The sequence below is a fragment of the Diabrotica undecimpunctata genome, chromosome 3, assembly GCF_040954645.1.
Source record: "Diabrotica undecimpunctata isolate CICGRU chromosome 3, icDiaUnde3, whole genome shotgun sequence".
Classification (NCBI taxonomy): domain Eukaryota; kingdom Metazoa; phylum Arthropoda; class Insecta; order Coleoptera; family Chrysomelidae; genus Diabrotica; species Diabrotica undecimpunctata.
The window spans coordinates 21,184,803-21,204,630 of NC_092805.1; the positions used below are offsets into that span (position 1 = coordinate 21,184,803).

A 19,828-nucleotide genomic window follows, 5' to 3' on the forward strand; every position below is an offset into this window, starting at 1 on the left:
TCCGTAATTATTGTTTGAGGTGTGGAATTAATTTCTGTAAATACTTTAGCGCAGTCAACCAAATCTTTTTTTTTTTTTTCGAATAATTTAAATACTGACGTTTTGCCCCTTCTGTACATTGGTGATGAAGTTTCGCAGCCGGTTATTGTATGTAAAAATAAAATATAGTTTTGGCATTTGGGATAAACACAAACTTTTTGAAAAATAATATATTTCTGTTCGCTGTTGAGTCTTTCTAGATTTCATAATAGTTATTTATGTACCAAGGGTATTAAATAGATGTTTATGCCCAGAGGACGACGATGTTACATACAAACCCGAGGGCCTCTGGCCGGAGGGTTTGTAAGTCGTCCAAGGGCATATACATCTAATAATACCCCAAATCGGAGATCTCCCGATTTGGCTCCCATGGATTTTTTTTTCTGGAGAGATATAAAATCTACCATCTATGACAAAGATCTCGATATCTCAAAAGGGCACATAATCAAGTTGATGATTTAGAAAATACAATAAGAAATGCATGTGCTACGATTACGCCACAACCGCTTGCAAAAGTAATAGACTAGGTTATTTTCTTGCAAAAGAAGGTGGTATATTTGAACCTTTTATTTAGTTTACTTGTTATTTGTACAGTAGAATGTATTGTTTATTTTTCTATTTCTTTATATGAATTATTTATTTGTGTTTAACTACTTTTAGAATAATACTTTTTTTCGGTGGACATAGTCCACAATAAAATTTTTTAAAGGTTTTTAACTGCATTGAAATAACTTTAAATTATTTACGTAGATGTACGTAGCAGAATTAATTCTGTAGTCTGCGGCCTTGATGACAGCAGTGGGCTTGAGAAAGCGCAGTTGCCACACTTTCCTCAATGTATATTACCTATGTCCAGCTAAAAGATTTACGTAATGTATACATATTTAGTATCAAAACCACATATAAAATAGTAAAGAGTTTAAATGTATTTGGAAAACTCTAAAATTCCAAAAACAATAACATTTTACATAACAATCCAAATAAAAATTTTAAACTTATGAACCTTTTCGAAGATCTTGAGATATCCAAACAAATGAAACTGAACCCTGATTGTTACTTAAACAAAAATCAATCTCAATTGCAATTATAAACATCTTTTTAAATTATTGTGGGAAACTTGAAACTATTGAGGAAGAAGAGTGACTTCATGCAACCTTAAATTAAAAAAAATTTCTTTTTTAAAGTCTATTACTAATTTATAGCAATTTTAAGTCCATTTTAACTAATTTTACATAAGAGCAAGAAAACGTTGTAAAAATACAATTTTGTAATATTAATCTAATAACTGTATTCATTTAGAGATATCTTTATTTAATTTTGGTTATTAGCTAAAAAGTACTAATTTTGGAGATTGCAGGTTTTTGTCATTTTAAAGCGGTAGTAAAAATGGACTTGCCAGGGTTTCAAGGATCTTATAAAATAAAACTAGACCTTGTTGCTTTAAAATAAAATGAGTTTATTGATACAAAACGAAAACAAAGTCTTAAATCAAAGTTATTGAAAAGTAGATTACTACTAATAATCAGAAATCATAATGGAACGTTCTTTCACTATTCATGGGGAAAAATGTCGTAAAATGTGTGGTAATCAAAGTCTTCTTAATAAGTTGTGCCTTGGTCAGATACTTTTGTAAAACTGAACTGCATCGAATTTCTTAAAGAAGTCAAAACTTAAATAAGTTACATTATATGGAGCTGGTTTCTTTCTTGCCTGCTGGCAGACAGTGACATAATCGGCAGGTACGTTTATTATCCTATCTTTTAGCTTTTGTTGCTATCACTGAGGACAGAATCCACTTCCATTTGTGTATGGCCAGCCTCAAGAAATTCCTGTTCCATTGTTATATTATGATTTATTGCTAAATTCAGTAGGGCATTGGCAATTACACAATTGCGATTTTGATAGCTACAGCCATCAGTAAAAATAGTAATGGTCTCCCTATTATCATTCTCTTGCTTAGCAATTTGGGGAAGAATGTGGGTTTCCAAAAATGATACCCAAATACTCGCAAATTCTTCGGCATTTAGACCTCCTTTCGCTTCATTCCAAAGATAACAAAATACATTACTATTTATTAGTTTGCAGAAGCACAGGTTGGGTACTTGTAGTTTTGTTCTATAATAAGGTGTAGTGACGTTTGATTTTGGAGCCATCAACACTGCTTGTAAATCGGCTGTAAATATTCCCATCATTTTGTCCTTTTCCTTTTCTTCTCTGGCTGCTGTTTTTCTTTGAATGTGTGCTTTATATTCATCTTCCGAAATACTTCCATTCTTGAAACAGATGCATTTTTCACACTCATCTTTTTCGGGTGGAACAATGCAAAATTCTCGTTTTTAAAGGCATAGGAAAAAGTGGGTATTGATATCGGTTCACTTTTTTTTAATTTGCACCACTCGTTAACATAGAACTCATAGAGAAATTGTTTTGATTTCCATTCTACTAATAGGTATTTCGTTTGGGTGCTAGCTCTGCAGTAGTGTGATTCCATAACTAGCAATGAGTTTAAAAATTCAGTTAAGCATTCGAAATCGATTTAGTTGTTCTTGATTTATTATAAAAAAAAAGTTATAAAAACATGAAATGATGTCTGTTAAATGTCATTTTATGATATTGATCTACTATTGAACTATATGGATCAAATGAACTAAAACCTTAGAGTTGAAGATGGTCATTCACCGAGATATATCGTATCTCCTAAGTTGAAACAACAAATACACTTTCACAAAAATTATTGTAATCAGTTTAGTGGTTTTTGAATATTAGCTTGCACAAACATGGTGCCACGAGATTTTTTGTATATAGAGGTATATATATAGTGTTATGATGTGTTTTTTGTTTGAATGATGAGCAATGAGTATTTTTAATAATATATAGGGTTTTTATCGCGGTTCTCAAAGAATTAGCTTGTAAGTACTTTTTTAAATTATCTTTATTATAACTATTATGAAACACACATATATATCTAACCTAGTCAATGTAAATTTAAAATAAACTATCTTTAAACTGATATTCTTATAAAACTAATTAAATTCTATAGACAATCTAAAATTTAAACAAACTATCTTCAAAATTGAAATTGTTATGACACTAACTAAATTATATTAACAAAATTTTGTACCTTTCTTTCACTGAATGCCTAAATGAACTATTTTCCACTAAGTATATAGATTCTAATCACCACTGAATGTCTTCGTACTTCAGTTATCCTTGTTTTTTGTGAAATTACTTTTTTCAATTATCAGCTTCTACCAATTTAAAATATATTTTTCTTCACCAGCATGTATACACCACCAACCAAAACAGCAAACAGCATTTATATTTATTCTTCTTTTCAATATACCAATATCCAATTATTATAAGTTGATTTATACTAATCTCCAACCATAATATAATTTAATTTCTTCCAATATACCTTTTTTTATCTTCAATAATTATTTGTGTATAATTATAAATGTGCATTAAATTATATGCATAATTTTTAATCTTCATTTAACTCACTATATTAAATTATTGGACTATTTGTACTTGATTCACTGACTCTAACTAACTTTCATAATAAACTGCTTGACTTCTGACTAAAAAACTTAAAAACTCTTCTGACTGCACTATCTAAAACTTTTCTGACTAAAAACTTTCAAAAACTCCATCTTGAATCCAAATCACGGGTATTTATATCTTTCGGATATTCCAGAACCATCTCGTAAGATATCATGTTCTATGCAATTCTATTTAATACATGTCTGAATTTTCTGGAACAAACCATTTCGCAAACATGACCATCTCTGGAGATCCAGAGAATTCCATTCTTTTCTATTAATAATTTTGTTTACATTTAGGCTTTTCAGATCAGAATATATAATTAAATTAGTAACTTAACATTCTAATTTAATAAAATACACATTTCAAACAATATATTATTATAACCCACTTTATATTTGTAAATATTCTTAAACGTCACTTCAGAGTATAAATATCTGTCAATCTCCGAGAGTATTTTTGGTTGCCTAAGCACATGGCTCACTTATATATATTTACAATATTAAAATACAAAAATAAAACTTTTTACAATTATTATATGCTAATTTATTAAAAATGCCCTCACATAAATATATTTTTATAAAATTCTCTAGTATATAACTTATTTAAAACAACCAAATATCTAATATTATGTAGTATATAACTTATAAATTATTTTCTATAAACCCTAATTGTCACAATAGATATATATATATATATATATATATATATATATATATATATATATATATATATATATATATATATACATATTTTGGTACGTTCAAAATTGTAATATAACTAACCTGTTCAAGGGGCAGCGACCCCCTGCGATAACTTTTCTCTCTCGGACTTTCTTCAATTCCGTTTAAGTGGTTATCGTCAATCATCGAAATGGTCTTGTGAAATTTCGCTATATTAAATAAAGATTGAGATCGACTTTTGTCATGTGTTCTAGATGCGTTGTTTGTTTGTGGAGTAATTTCTCTATCTAATCGGTTCCCCAGTGGAATATTTCCATTGTTATTAATGCTTTCATTGCTGGGATATCTGGAATTTTCTGAAACAACAAGAAAACCTATATAAGAAAAACTAGATATTAGAGACTGAAAACTAGATACTAAATACTAAATACTAGATAGTATATAAATATGATATACCCCATAAGGTAGGTTCTGAAACCTCGAAATTAGCACATTTAACATATTAATTTGTTGTGTTGGTAGATAATAATTTAGCTTCACTAATCCACAGTGCTCTAGTTAAGCTTTTTAATGACGTGTATACTACTGGTGAAATGCATGTTTTTATAGCAATTCTGAAGAAACAGCGGGTTAAAAGATGTGACAAATACAGGTTAATTAGTCTGATAAGCTACACACTGAAAATTTTTCTTCGCATATTCATGGAAGAATAAAATTTCATTACGGAAGAGACCTAGATAAAACCCAGTTTTATAATGGTTTCATTAAACACATTGTCACCTTTGTATCTAAGACTTCTGGTCAAGACCTCGTCAGTCTTCGTTCCTCCATTGGTGGCTGATATAATTCACTTATAATTTGGCTGTGGTACCTTCAATTGCAAATTTTGCCCTTGTTGGCGTGGAGTGATATGACATCTTTTACGGTATGGGTACTGGTCATTGTGGATGGTTGCATTGCTCGCATACCAACGGGTATTAGCTATCTTACGCAATGTTTTTGATTGGAAGGTTTGCAAAATTTTGTATTTGAAGGCCTGCTACAGCCCCACAGTTCTACGCCATGAGTTCATATTGGTTTTAGTATGACTTTGTAAAGCAGTATTTTGCTCTCCAATGACAGTTGTGACTTTCTGTAAAGTAACCAATTCATTTGTTTCAATTTTATATTAAGCTAAGTTTTTTTGGCGCTAATGTGTTGCTTTTAGCTGAGCTTTCGGGGAAAATGCAACCCGAGATATTTCAATACGTCTCTAGTAGAAATAGGGCGTTGTTTAGACTAACCTGTGAACAGGTGCGTCTTCTTGTTGTGAATGTGATTTGAGTTTTCGTTGTTGACTTTAATTTTGTTTGAAACTAAAACGGCTGTATCGCCAAAAAGTGGCCACTGTGACATTAACAGTCAAGATTAGGTACAGGAAGGGACCGATGATACTCCCCTGGGGAACTTCGGATTAAATTGAGTGATAGTTAAAATTACTTTTACTTGGAACGAACGTTTGTTAATACAAGACTTCAGGGTAAGATACATCTCGCTAGACAGCAAATATTTTAATTTATATAGCAAACCGTTATGCCAGACTTTATCAAAAGCCTGCTGAATATCGAGAAATACTGAGGCACACATAGTATTTTCTTTTCTTGATTTTACTCACTATTTTACATTGTTGGGTTGTTGGATAGTTTTGATAAAAACCAAACTGATGTTAGGGTATTATGTTCTCGAGTGGTACAATTTCGCTTATTTTATTTAGCAGGTCAAATATCGTAAACATCAAGGGTAACTAACTTATCGGACGATAGGAAGAAGGTTCTGTAGGCTAGCTATTTACCTCTATTTATCTAGCTTACCAATCGTTATATGACCATATTTCCACTGGATTGGAAAATGGCTTAACTGCAGCATTTTATTATAGATAATAGCAAACATGACAACTGCTTTCCTGGGTAGATGTTTTAGGATTCTCCCATCGATTAAATCGTATCCTGGGGCTTTGTGATAGTTAGTACTCATTATTATTCTGCGAAACTCGAAAGGGGGGAATGCTTTTATTGGAGGTGTATACATTATCATTTATGTTTTGACCTAAATTTGGAGTAAATACCTTTTCTAAAAATTCTGCAAATACATTGGCTTTTTCAACATTACAATAAATTTAAGGTGTCATTACAAACTTCATTTAGCGCTGACGTTAGGTAAACCTTTAAATATTGCACAATCTAAAAGATCCGAAATTGTGTTGTTATCTGCTGACCAGCATGTTGTTTGTCCTGTAGATAAGAAAAATTAATTGTTTTTCTGCGATGATCGATGGAGGTTTCTACCTTTCGTTTTGGAGGTTTTATATCATCTATCATCTTTTTATATCATATCATCTATATCAATTTTGTGATAGAGTCCTCTTACTACAATTCTATATGCGATATCGATATTATTGCATATTGCTTACTAGTTTCTTTTACGTTTCTGGAATAAAAAGACATTTATTTTTACTACACCATCTGGGAGTGTTTTGTATAAGATTCTTCGGTGGTGACCTATGTCAGTGAGTTACTCATTGCCATAATAGTTGGTCAGTCCGTGATGTTTGGTTATCAATGTTGTTGTTGAGAGTTTGGTGTCCATCGGTCTCTTGTTCTTCGATTACTTGGAATCTGTTGTTTGTTGTGGTTTGTGTATTTTACTTAGTAGGTGTATTTATTTGTAATTTTTTTTTTTTTTTTGGTTTGGTAATTTGGGTTTACGAGTGGAGGAAGAGTTTCCAAGGGAAAATCCCGGGAAAGAGAAATGTGAGACGTAGGAGGATTTCCTGGTTGCGAAATTTAAAGGAGTGGTATAGGTGCAGTTCAATACAGTTGTTCAGAGCTGCAGCAAACAAAGTAAAGATTGCTGTGATGGTAGCCAACCTCCGATAGGAGACGGTACTACAAGAAGAAGTTTACGAGTGAATGCTGAGTGTGTTGTATTTAATATAAATGAGTGAATAAGGGTGCTGGATTTGTTTTTTTTTTATTTTGATTAACTTGAGCTGGTGGAGCTGGTTGTGGCTGAAAGTTAAATTGATTAGCAGAATTGGTAGAGAAGAATTGTAATTGGTTTAAGTGGTACTGTGACATATCTACCGATATTGGGTTTGGCTGATGTAGAAGTATGCATGTTGTTTGCATCCCTGGCATTGGATATGATTGTTGGTCGACTGGAGAAGTCTGCTGGTTGAGATTTAATCCGGGTCCATTCCCGGTCGGAAACATGTGTGGTGTAAGGAATTAAATTTAATGATTATTTATGTAATATTTATCCTTTTGTGTCTATAACTATTTTATTTATTTTGTTTTTAATCAGCTGTGAACTGAATTTATTTTTATGTAGTGATTTGATGAAATTCTATTAAATTAAGATTTGCAAACACTTGCCCAGAGGGTAAATATTACACTTAAACTTCTGGTCCAATTTTACAAATTATTAAACTGTTGATTTGTGAATTATTTGGTGATTTCGATAACGTTACGAATAGGTGTTGTCAACCGGCTGATTGTTCAACTGCACAAAAAACATATCCACCATTGGCATCAATTATTGCTTGACTTCTACATGACATAATATCTATTAAATTACCAAAAGGTGCTCGAGCAATTTCTCCCTATAACAGTGGTAACAGTTCACGAAGTTGCTGAGGGGTCTACGGAGGGGATACGTAATCTGTAAGCCTTCTTTGTAGCATGTCTCAAGTATGTTCAATGGGATAGAGGTCTGGAGAGCGTGAGGGTAATGTTAAATGAGGAATTACATGCAAAACTCTACTTTCTTCGACAACTGCAGATCTACGTAGTCGAGCATTATCGTCGAGAAATAAAACTGATCCGCTATTTTGCGAAAAAATTAACAATAATATGTTCAATAATCATCTACCAAAACAACAAAATGGAAGTCAGAATCGATGGACAATTTACAGAACCTATAGAAATAGGCAGCGGAATAAGACAAACGTACTCATTGAGCTCTATGCTCTTCAATTTAATTATGGATGAAATCATCAAAAGCGTTAACAAAGGAACGGGATACAGAATGGGAAACAAAGCAATAAAAATACTCTGTTACATAGACAATGCAATATTGATAGCCCAAGATGAAGATAGTCTGCAAAGACTGGTCCAGAGATTTAACATAAGAGCAAAAGAATTTAATATGACAATCTCATCTCAGAAAACCAAAACAATAGTAATCAGCAAAGAACCGACCAGATGTAAAATAGAAATTGATGGCATCAGTATTGAACAAGTAATGGAAATAAAATATCTTGGAATTAGACTGTTTAGCTATGGAGACCTGGACAAAGAAGTGCGAGATCAAGTACAAAAAGCAAATAAACTGGCAGGATGCCTTAATAACACTATATGGCGAAACAGACACATTAACACTGAGATGAAGTCAAGAATTAATAAAGCCAGTATAAGACCAATAATGACATATGCCTCAGAAACAAGACCTGACACAGCCACAACACAAAGGCTACTGGAAACGGCAGAGATCAGAGTACTGGGAAGAATTACAAGAAATACGCTGAGAGATCGAAAGAGAAGTGAAGACATTAAAAGAAAATGTATCGTACAGTGTATAAATGAATGGAGACAAAATAGAAAAAAAAAAGAATGGAATAACCACATAAGCAGAATGGGGGAGACCCGTGTCATTAAAATAGCAAGAGATAATCGTCACCAATCAGCAGAAGAAGTATCGGACGACCACGCATATGATGGAGTGCAAGTTCCATAGAGATATTAATCCGCCAATTAACAAGCAGAATTGCTTATAAAGAGGAAGAAGAAGAAGAAGATGTTCAATAATGTCCCGTCTCTACACCTCACCATTCATAGTGCTCTGGCAAACATAAATATATGTTCTTTCACTGAAACAGATTCCTGCCCAAACCATAACACCTTCTTCCTCTGGTGCACTCCATTAGTGGCAGTTTGCGATCACTTCATTAAAATGTCTGGTGCACTCTTAGTAATTGTTGAACGTTCATGCCCGACCAAGTTCTGATATTACGAAGTCATGACATGGCTCTTCTGCCTAGTCTCCCTTCAATTAGTAATCGTAACAGGTTATATTTGTTATTTCTCATTATGTGGCCTAAATACGAGGTATTTCGTTTCTTAATTGTTGTTATAATATATAAATCTTTGATTTCTTGGTACCATTGGTCTTGTCCATACACGTACCCGACAGCTATTGGATAATCGGCAAAATCTAAACTCGTCTGTGAAAAATACTGAATGCCACTTATCTCCAATTTCAATGTGTTCTAGCCCAATCTAATCTTTGAAGCCGATATCGTAAGATCAATGGTAGAATTGGTAGACGTCTCAAAGTACGCCTAGATACCAAACCAAATATTTTTAAACATCTTCGAATAGTTCGAGTGAAAGCAAGGATACCCGTGACACCTTGAAGGCGCTGTGACATTGTTTCCTTCAATAAAAGGACTCCCTTTGCGCCGTAAAGGTCATGGCATATTATCATGCACGTTGCGTTTCCAGCCCGTAGCGTTTATTTCTGGAAAATATAATTTAAATGGTTTTAAATATGAACAATTCACACTGTCTGACGAGTCGAAATCTGTTAGTACGGATAATGTGAATTAGGAGTCCGTCATTTCCCCTAGTTGTATTTAGGTATTTGTTTGATTTTGATACAGAGTATTTAAAAAATAATTTTTGAGGCTGGCTATTTTGTTATTTATGCATGTGTTTTCACTGCTTTGTGACAATTAACACTAGAAAGTCGGAGGGGCCAATTTGGCCCCTGTTGCGATTTGAAGTTATTGTAGTTCTTTTATTTGACACAATAATAATTTCATATTTTATGACTTTTAATATTTTGATACAAAGTCTTATTTAACGCAAAAAAATATTGTTTACTAAATTTATTAAATGGATTTTCTAACAAACCTACCATAGAAGTCTGAAGGGGCCAAACTGGCCCTGTATTAATTATTATCGTTTTCTCGGAAATTTGACGATTTTTTTTAACTTTCTGTCAGATAGATTAAATTATGTTTATGTATGTTTATTCCAAAGGGCCTGCGTAGCGCAAGCGGTAGGATGCTTGCCTCGCAAGCCGGTGCTCCGGAGTTCGAATCCTACCGCCGGCAAGAACATCTAGATATTTTAAAAATGTCTATAGGCCCCAGGTCGACTCAGCCTGAATAAAAATGAGTACCTTGGGTAAAACCAGGGGTAATAATAGACGGTTGAAGCGTAGCACTGACCATGCTACCTTCCTTGTATACCGTAGGCCCTAGATATAGCAGACTACCCTGCTATACTCCCAAAGCCGCGACAGCGGTATAAAACGGGAGACTATTATTATTATGTTTATTCCTAGAAGGTATTTTGTTACATACTGTTTGTTCCTTGAAAGTATTTTGTTTATTGAGCGGTTTATTAGGTTCTGCTGACTCTCGTTTCTAGAATATTGAAACATTCGTTCAATTGTGAAAATTCAAGACGACTGTAAAGATGTCTCGTCGTCTACTATCAGAGCTTGAACTTCTTGAAGAAATACGAAAAATACAAGAAGATGTTTCGGAAGGTGAATCTGAATTTGCAGAAAACAATGAGTCAGACGATGAACAATACGTACCACCACAAAATAATGATTCAAGTGACTCTGATGCTTCAGAGCAGTTAGAAAGTTTTATTGTACAAGACTTGCCAATTTATGTAAACACTGCTTCTACAACTCAACAGCACGAGTCAGCTAATTTTATCGTGAATCCAAGTGCATCTAAGCCAAGTCACAAGAGAAAAAGAGGTCAACAAGGAAAAACTATTTCAATCGGAGACACCGAACAATCGAAAGACGGAACAACGTGGAAAGTTATTGATTCTGGATCAGTACCTGGTAAGATTATGATTTTTAATATCTTCATATTCATTGAATGTTTGCTCATTACAGGACGCCGCGCTCAGCACAACATTTTCGAGAGGAATCAGGTCCTACGTCGTATGCAAAAAGGACCGTGAGGAACAATTGTGTGGTAAGTGCTTGGCATCTAATAATCAACGACAGCATGTTACGTCATATAAAAGAATGCACTATTGCAGAAGTACATCGATGTTTGAAAAATGACACATGGACTATAACTTTGGAAGAACTGGAGGCTGCCCTTGCTATTATGTTCGCAAGAGGAGTCTACGGCGCCAAAAATTTCCCAACCAACAGCTTGTGGTCAACAGTATGGGGTCCTCAGTTTTTTAGGCAAACTATGCCACGAGACAGATTCAAGGATATTATAAAATATCTCAGATTTGGCATAAAGCAAACGAGATCTGAACGATTGAAAACCGACAAATTTGCTCTAGCCTCTGCGGTTTGGAATGGATTTATAGAAAATAGTGGTGCATGTTACAAACCGGGAATAAACTTTACTGTGGACGAACAACTACTGCCTTCTAAAGCCAGGTGCCCGTTCACACAGTACATATCAAATAAGCCGGATAAGTTTGACATAAAATTTTGGCTTTTGACATGCGTGGAATCAAAATATATTGTAAATGGTTACCCTTATACTGGCACTGATCATCTACGCAAGAAAGATACAAGTGTTGGTGAACATGTTGTTTTGCGGTTAATGGAAAATCAACTGGGAAAGGGCAAAAATGTTACGACAGATAACTACTTTACATCGTTAAAATTGGCCAAGGCATTGCAAAAAAAATCAACAAGTCTTGTGGGTACTTTGAATCGTAACAGAAAGGAAGTTCCTCTAAGCGTAAAGAGTAAAAATGGAGAATTATATGTTACCCATATATTCCAGAGCGACGAAAAGATAACACTTACTGCATACCAAGGAAAGAGTCACAAAAATGTGCTTTTGTTGAGCTCATTACATCAATCAGTGGATGTTGCTGTCGATGGAAAAAAACTTCCTCAAACAGTAAGTTTTTATAATAAAACAAAATACGCGGTTGATGTAGTGGACCAAATGGGGCGTCTTTATACTACAAAAGTTGCTTCAAGACGATGGCCAATGCACGTGTTTTATAACATTCTTGACTTAGGAGCAATAAATGCGTGGATTATTTATAAAGAAGTTACTGGAAGTAAAATCAGTCGTCGTAAGTTTATTCTTCAGCTGTGTGAAGAATTACGGGCTCTATACCTTGCCTCCCGAAATCTGGTACTATACCCATCACCACCGGATTTACCAACCACCAGCACTGTTACTAGCCAAAAAAGAAAAAAATGTCAGTTAAAAATGTTTTGTAAAGAAAATCATACTTCCAATGAGTGTCACGGCTGTAACAAGGCAATGTGTGGCAAATGCCAAAACCTGCAAACTGTATGGTGTTCCAAATGTTTAAAATGAAACTAAAAAATTAAATCAAATTTTTATATAATTTCTTAAAACTGTTTATTTTTATTTTTTGTTTATTCCCAAATAAATAGTTAATTATAAACTTGGTTTTTATTGATTTAGGAACTTGGGGCCAAAATGATCCCTTCGGGCTTTCTAGGTAGGTATGCTAAGCCCGACTTTCTAGTGTTAAACACTTAAGTAATAAACAATTAGGACTTTTGCACGGAAGTGATACCTCTTCTTTTTTTAAAGATACTCTTTGGTTTGATATTTACAGTTTGATAGTACAAGTTAAAATGGATTTCGAAAAATTAATTGAACTCGTACGGGGTGAAGAAATTTTATATAACTACAATGATAAATGCTATCATGATGCAAATAAAAAAGAAAATATTCTTCACCGCACCAAACTGAAACGTTCTATGTATGAAAATATGAACGCGCAGTCCGATTGCTGGGCTGGAAACGCTACCTGCCAGAAACTATACGTGCATGATAATATGAAGCGGCCTTTAGTGTAACATAACGGTCATCTCGACCGATAAAAAATTTCGAGCAGAATTTTTATAATAATCTTTTTTGAGAACGATTTCCGAAGTGAAAGTCGAAAGTAGTTTTTTAAAAATGTGATTTTCATTACAACCAAAAATTGTGGCATAGTCCCATATCAACACAATACTCAAAAACTAGTGTTAATTGTTAATTTAGATAAGTAAAATGGTTTACACAGTGGGATACAATTTTATTATATTAATATTTACTTCTTTTTAAGCTACATGCCTAACTAATGCCTCAATGTTTAGCATAGTAATATAGCTTAGAGTAATAGACGATATCAATAATAGAGGCGGTACTAATAATATCATCCCACCAGGAGTACTGTACTATAATGGTACTATTTTAATTCGTTAGTGTAAAGAAATCGAAGGCGAAACTGGTTTATTAGTAATTGAGTTTTAAGTACTTCCTTTTTATTTTTATATTTGATTTGACACAATTTGTAAAAAAGTTACAACCGTATTATTCATCAAGATTTTATTGGACGTGAGCATTTTGAAGGTTTGGCCTGTACATTTTTTGTTTCTTGTAGTACCAGTTGAATTTATAAAGTAATAAATTCTTAGACAGAAGTAACGCATTATTTTCAATTTTTACTATGACTACTTCTTACTTTTAGTTTTAATTTGTGAATTATAGATAATAATTAGTCATAGAGTACCTACAAATATATGCAAATACATTATTATATTAATATAGAACTGTTTTAAAATTTCTGTGGAAACTTCATCATGACCTGGACTTTTACCGCTTTTCAAGTGATTACTGCATATATTTCTTCGCATACAAGGATTTTCGAACAACTTATTTGTTTTGAATTGTTAGATTTGTGGTAAAACTTGCTCTAAAAGGGCACCTTCTTTACTTAATAAGTCTAAAGATATTGCAGTCGAGCTATTTTATAACTTTGAGCGTAAATTTCATCTTAATCCCTATTTTAATGAATATATGTCCAATTCATGGACATCAGTACATTTTGTTGGGGCATATGACATTATCATCTTCAGATAATCCTCAAGAGCCGAAATTCCACCTTTCTTATCACGGTATTGTGAAGAAAGAAAGTCTCACAACTGCGCTTCTTCCGTAGGTGTTTATGTTAATAATCTATACATGGTGGGATCCACAATTCAAGATGATCTCATATCAATTTTACTTCACTATATAGGCAATTTTTATTAAATGCGTCTCAGCGGAGGCTTTAAAGAATATTTTGGAGGGAAAATTCACCTCAACCTCTTCTATCATATGAGCTGAACACGGTCATATACGGAACCGCTTCTGGGCCATTCTTAGCTACTAAATGCATTCATCAACTTTCACTTGACTTCAAGAATCAGCTTCTAGAAGCATCTAAAAATGTAGCATCAGACTTCTACGTGGATGATCTTCTCACCGGTCATGAGACATCCCAAGTTTTAGCGAAACTGTGTGTTAAGATTTCTATAATTTTTATTTTTGGTTGTTTTTCTCTACATAAGTGGATCTCAAACAATCCAAATGTTCTTTAAGGAATCGAAACAATATATCTAAATTCTTTATTTTATATTGTTTTAAATGAAAACACCAAAACTCTGGGACTTCAGTGGAATCCTAGCTTGAACATTCTTACGTACCAAATATGTATTGAAATAATCCCAAATACAATTTCTAATTGCAGAAATCTTCGATCTACTAGGATTAATTAGTGTTTGTATTATCAAGAGATTTTAATGCAGCAACTCTGGTTGTAAAAAATATGATAGGATTAATTAGTTTCTTTAGATATTCACTCTTAGTGGTTATCGTTTCATGATGAATTAAATCATCTTAATAACTTAACTCTTCCTCGGTATGATATTACCAAGAATTAAAGGTGGTAGGGATTCATAGTTTTTACGACGCTAGTGAATCTGCTTATGGAGCGTCTATTTATATTAGAAGCATTGATCCGGTTCTCCTTTGTTTTCTTGTTTATTGCTTGCTTCCATATATTTTGTCTTCTTTTAATTGATCTGTAATCTATATTTTTTGTATTGGGTACTTAGTTCGTTAATTGCCTTGGTCACTTCTTACTTATTATTTTTTATTCATATTTTTATCAGTTGAGTCAGTCAGTTGTCCTTTATACTTATTTCTTTTGTGACATTTCCCTTGATTGGAAACTATTTCTTTTTTGATATGCAGATCTTGCTTTCTCTATCCTACATTTTATTTCTAGGTACTGGTCCCAATTTTCATTGAAGTTCGTACCAATGTAGGTGTATGTTTTTACTCTTTCTATTTGTTGACCATTCACACTGATTCTTTCAATTTTCTGTTCCATTTTAGAGATCATCATCTTCTTCTTTAGGTGCCGTCTTCTTAGCGAAGGTTGGCGATGACCTCTGCACAGTCTTCCCTATTTTGGGCTTTCTTTATTAAACTTGAAAGTCTAATCCTGTCCAATCTCTGATGTTGCGCAGCCAGGTCATTTGTCGTCTACCCGGGCCGCGTCTGCCTTCTATTTTCCCTTCTATAATAAGCTGAAGGAAGTTATACCTGTCGTGTCTAAATATGTGTCCAAGATAAGACGTTTTACGCTTCTTGACAATTTCTGTGAGTTCACGTTCCCTATTCATACGCCTTAAAACTTCTTCATTTCTAAGGCGGTCGATCCATGGAATTTTCAGCATACGACGAAATACCCACATCTCAAAGCTTTCTAAACGTCGTCAGAGATCATCATACATTTTGTTTTCTTAATGTTCAGTGAAAGTCCATATCTTCTGTGATTCTATTCATTAACTCCTGGAGAGCTTCATAACTGTCAGCGAATACCACCGTGGCATCCTCGTATCTGATGTTATTGATACATTCTCCGTTAATTCGAATTCTGGCTTCAACATCCTCTACTGCTTCTTGAAAGATTTCCTCAGAGTATATGTTTAACAGCAAGGGTGATAGTATACATCCCTGTCGGACCCCACGTTTAATTTTGATATCATCGGATTCTCCTGCCTCTGTACGGATAGACGATGTTTGTTTCCAGTAAAGATTGCTAATAATTCTTTGATCACAGGTGTTTATTCCAATATTTGTTAATATCTCCATCAGCTTGTCGTGTGACAATGTGCATCAATGAAGCATGCATAAATATCGCAATTTACATCTCTACATCGTTAAAATAGCACTTGTATGCTAAAGAGAGCCTCTCTCGTACCCACTGCATTCCGAAAACCAAACTGTGTACGGCTGATTTTTTCTTCGCATAGTCTATTATATCCTTTGATGTATGATTTTTAGAAATAACTTGAAAATGTGGCTCATTAAGCTGATGGTCCGGAAATCATTGCAGGATACGGATTTTGTTTTCTTTGGTAGAGCAATTAACGTTGACTTCAGCCATGAACTTGGAATTACTCCGTTTAAATATATGTCATTGTCGATCGGATTAGCCAAGCGGGCTGGGCGGCTGGCTTCTCCTTCGCTTCAATGCGAGAGATGTCAGTTCGATTCCCGGCTCGGTGTGCAGAAAACAAAAAGGCTAACGCAGCAGTTTAAAATTCTAAAATGAATCTGCGGCTTAGTCTAGAATATGCTGGTATCTGATCGGCCTATGGTGGAGCAGTACGGCAAGAGATAAGGGCTAAATACCGGGTATATATATATATAAATATATGTCATTAAATATTTTTGTTAGTCGTTGAGTACCGTCGGTGTTAAATAGCTTTATTAGTTCAGCATATGCATTTTCAGGTCCAGGAGCTTTGCCATCTTTTATTTGTGATATTGCTTTTTCCACTTCATCTGATGTGATTGGTAAGTGGTCATTACATATGTAGGACGGAGGTTGTTCGGAGCTATTATCATCAAAGTGTTGTTGTATGTATTTGGTTTATAAGCATATTTCTTGATTTTTATCTGTGAAGATGTACCCCTGTTAATCTTGCGCTTTGATAGCTGTGTTGGATTATTAAAGACCAGCTGCTTGTTTTGCCTTTTAATCCATATTAAATGTATCGTGTAAGTACCAGTTAACATACACGAAGATAATGAGGAGAATTTCATTTTGCTATAACCAAATTGATCTATTCACGAAATGAGGATTTATATTATTAGGAAAAAGTCACCTGTTATGGTTCTATTTCAAAAATAAGGTCCAGTAATGGTATTATTAATAATTTCTGACACACATTGATCTTTTGTCGATACTGCGTATGTGCCTCCACCATCCAATGCGTATTTTTATCTGACCAGCACCTACACTTTTACATATTGACCGTGCCATTTAAATGGAAAGTAATCTCATCAGAAAAAAGGATTTGGTTAAAAAAAAATTAGGATTGGTGTTAAATCTAAATACCATTGTGTCACAGAACTCTAAAACACAGAATTGTGCTTTATAGAGATGCCATTTTTCTTTTTTTTTTTTAATATTTACGAACAGTTGTTTTAATGAACACTGATTTAATTTTCGGTTGCAATTATTCTAGTAACCTTATGAAGATCTTCAACCATCCACAAAAAAAGTCAGTTTTAGTTTACTCTGGAATACTACGACCGCTTTTGGGGAGTTCTCGTACATGTCCACTTTCCTAAAATTTTTGAATAATTTTAGATGCCGTTTCATGTGCTATGGGCGTTCTGTCTTCTTTATCATCATCACCCAGCCCTTTGTGTCCACTGCTGGATATAGGTCTCCCTCATTTTTGTCAATTGTGCTCTATCTTGAGGACTTTTCATTAAATTTCTTGACATTTTCTTGAGATTGTCAGTCCAACGAGTAGGGGTCTTCCTCTACTTCTTTTGTCTAACCTCGGCCTCAACTCAAGCAATCTCTTCGTCCACCTTTCATCACTAATTCGGACGACGTGTCCGGCCCAGTTTCATTTCAGTGTAGCAATTCGGGAAATTACATCGATAACTCCTGTTCTTCGTCTTAAGTCTTCATTTCTAACTCGGTCACGAAGCGATATACTCAGCATTGACCTTTTCATTTTCCTCTGAACTATTTGCAGCGTTTTAGAAGTTGTAGCTGTCAATGTCAAAGTTTTGGTACCATAGGTTATCACAGGCAACACACATTGGTCAAATGTTTTAAGTTTTAAAGAAATTGGTATATCGCTTTTAAAGATGTCTTTGAGTTTTCTATAGGCTGCTCATGCTAGGTTTATTCTTCTTCGTAGTTCGCATGTTTGGTTGTCTCTTGTGTTCTTTATTTCGTGTCCAAGGTATATGTATTTTTCTAAGCTCCAACGAAGGTTGTCTCCAGTATTGATATTTCCGCTAGGTACTAGGTTTGAAATGCTAAAATTATCGCGGCATAACCCGGCAAACGACTCCAACAACTAACTGAAAATATTGTCGGGGAATATCAAACCGATTTCCGACAAGGAAGATCTACAACTGACCAACTATTCACAGTGAAACAAATTTTAAACAAATCGTGGGAATACGACATGGACGTCCACAGCATATTCATAGATTTCAAACAAGCCTACGACTCAATTAATATTAACAAGTTATATCAAATATTGCAGAGCTTAAATATCCCCCAAAAATACATCCGACTGGTGAAAACAACAATGGATTCGTCAATAGCAACTGTCAGAGTCCAAAATGAGCTCACTGAAAACTTTACAATAGTCCAAGGATTAAAGCAAGGAGACGGGCTGGCACCGACACTATTCAACCTGACCTTGGAATACGTGATAAGCCAGTTGAATATAGGAAGAGGTAATCTCCTAACAAATAAATCGATACAGATTGCCGACTATGCCGATGACATCAGCATCATGTCTTGCAGAACAGAAGAGGCTGCAGAAATATATTCACAATTAAAAACAAAAGCAAAAGAGACCGGACTAGAAATAAATATTCAAAAGACAAAAAAGTTAACACAGGCAAGAGCTAGGGAAAACAAATGCACAGTTGAATTAGAGGACGATATTAAAACGGTAGAAAGTTTCACATATTTAGGAGTTGCATTAAACACGGATGGAACAGAAGAACCAGAAATCCAAAGAAGAATAGTAAAGGGAAACAAAGTTTATTTTTCACTCGATCATGTGTTCCGCTTCAAAAACATACACTGGAGATCGAAAATCAGGGTATACAAAACTATTATCGGACCAATAGTATGTTATGCATGCGAGACATGGGTGATGACAGAAGAGACAAAAAGAAAACTGGAAGTCTTCGAAAGAAAAGTCCTAAGAAAGATATTTGGATCTATTAACGAAAACTGAATATGGAGATCCAGGTATAACCATGAACTCTACCAACTGTTCAAACTGTTCAAAGAGACACCGATCTCAGAATTCGTTAAACTTCAGAGACTTCGCTGGGCCGGTCATGTAGTAAGAATTGAGACAGAAAGATTGCCGAAAAGAGCCCTAGATAGTAAAATGCAGGGCGCAAGACCAAAAGGAAGGCCACGGAAAAGATGGGAGGATGAAGTGGCAGCGGACGCGCGAAATTTGCTAGACGTGAGAACCTGGAGAAGATCGGCGCGGGACCGACAAGGTAGGAGGCATAGTTTGGAGGAGGCCAAGGCCCGATTTGGGCTGTAGCGCCATTGCAGAGAGAGAGAGACTAGGTTTGTCATTAATTTTGTTTTGGAGATGTTTATTTTAAGACCCACACTGGCACACACTAACTGAAGTTCATGTAGCATTGTACA

The 19,828-nt window shown here is 34.4% G+C and overlaps 1 protein-coding gene across 2 annotated transcripts in view; it reads right to left on the minus strand.

Moving 5' to 3' along the window:
* LOC140436556 (anoctamin-4) overlaps window positions 1-19,828 on the minus strand; it is a 97,704-nt gene that overhangs the window by 57,814 nt on the left and 20,062 nt on the right. For both annotated transcript variants that reach the window (XM_072525470.1, XM_072525471.1), the window contains exon 3: window positions 4,365-4,618. In XM_072525470.1, the coding sequence (XP_072381571.1) occupies window positions 4,365-4,618 (254 nt within the window). The remainder of the gene's footprint in view (window positions 1-4,364; window positions 4,619-19,828) is intronic.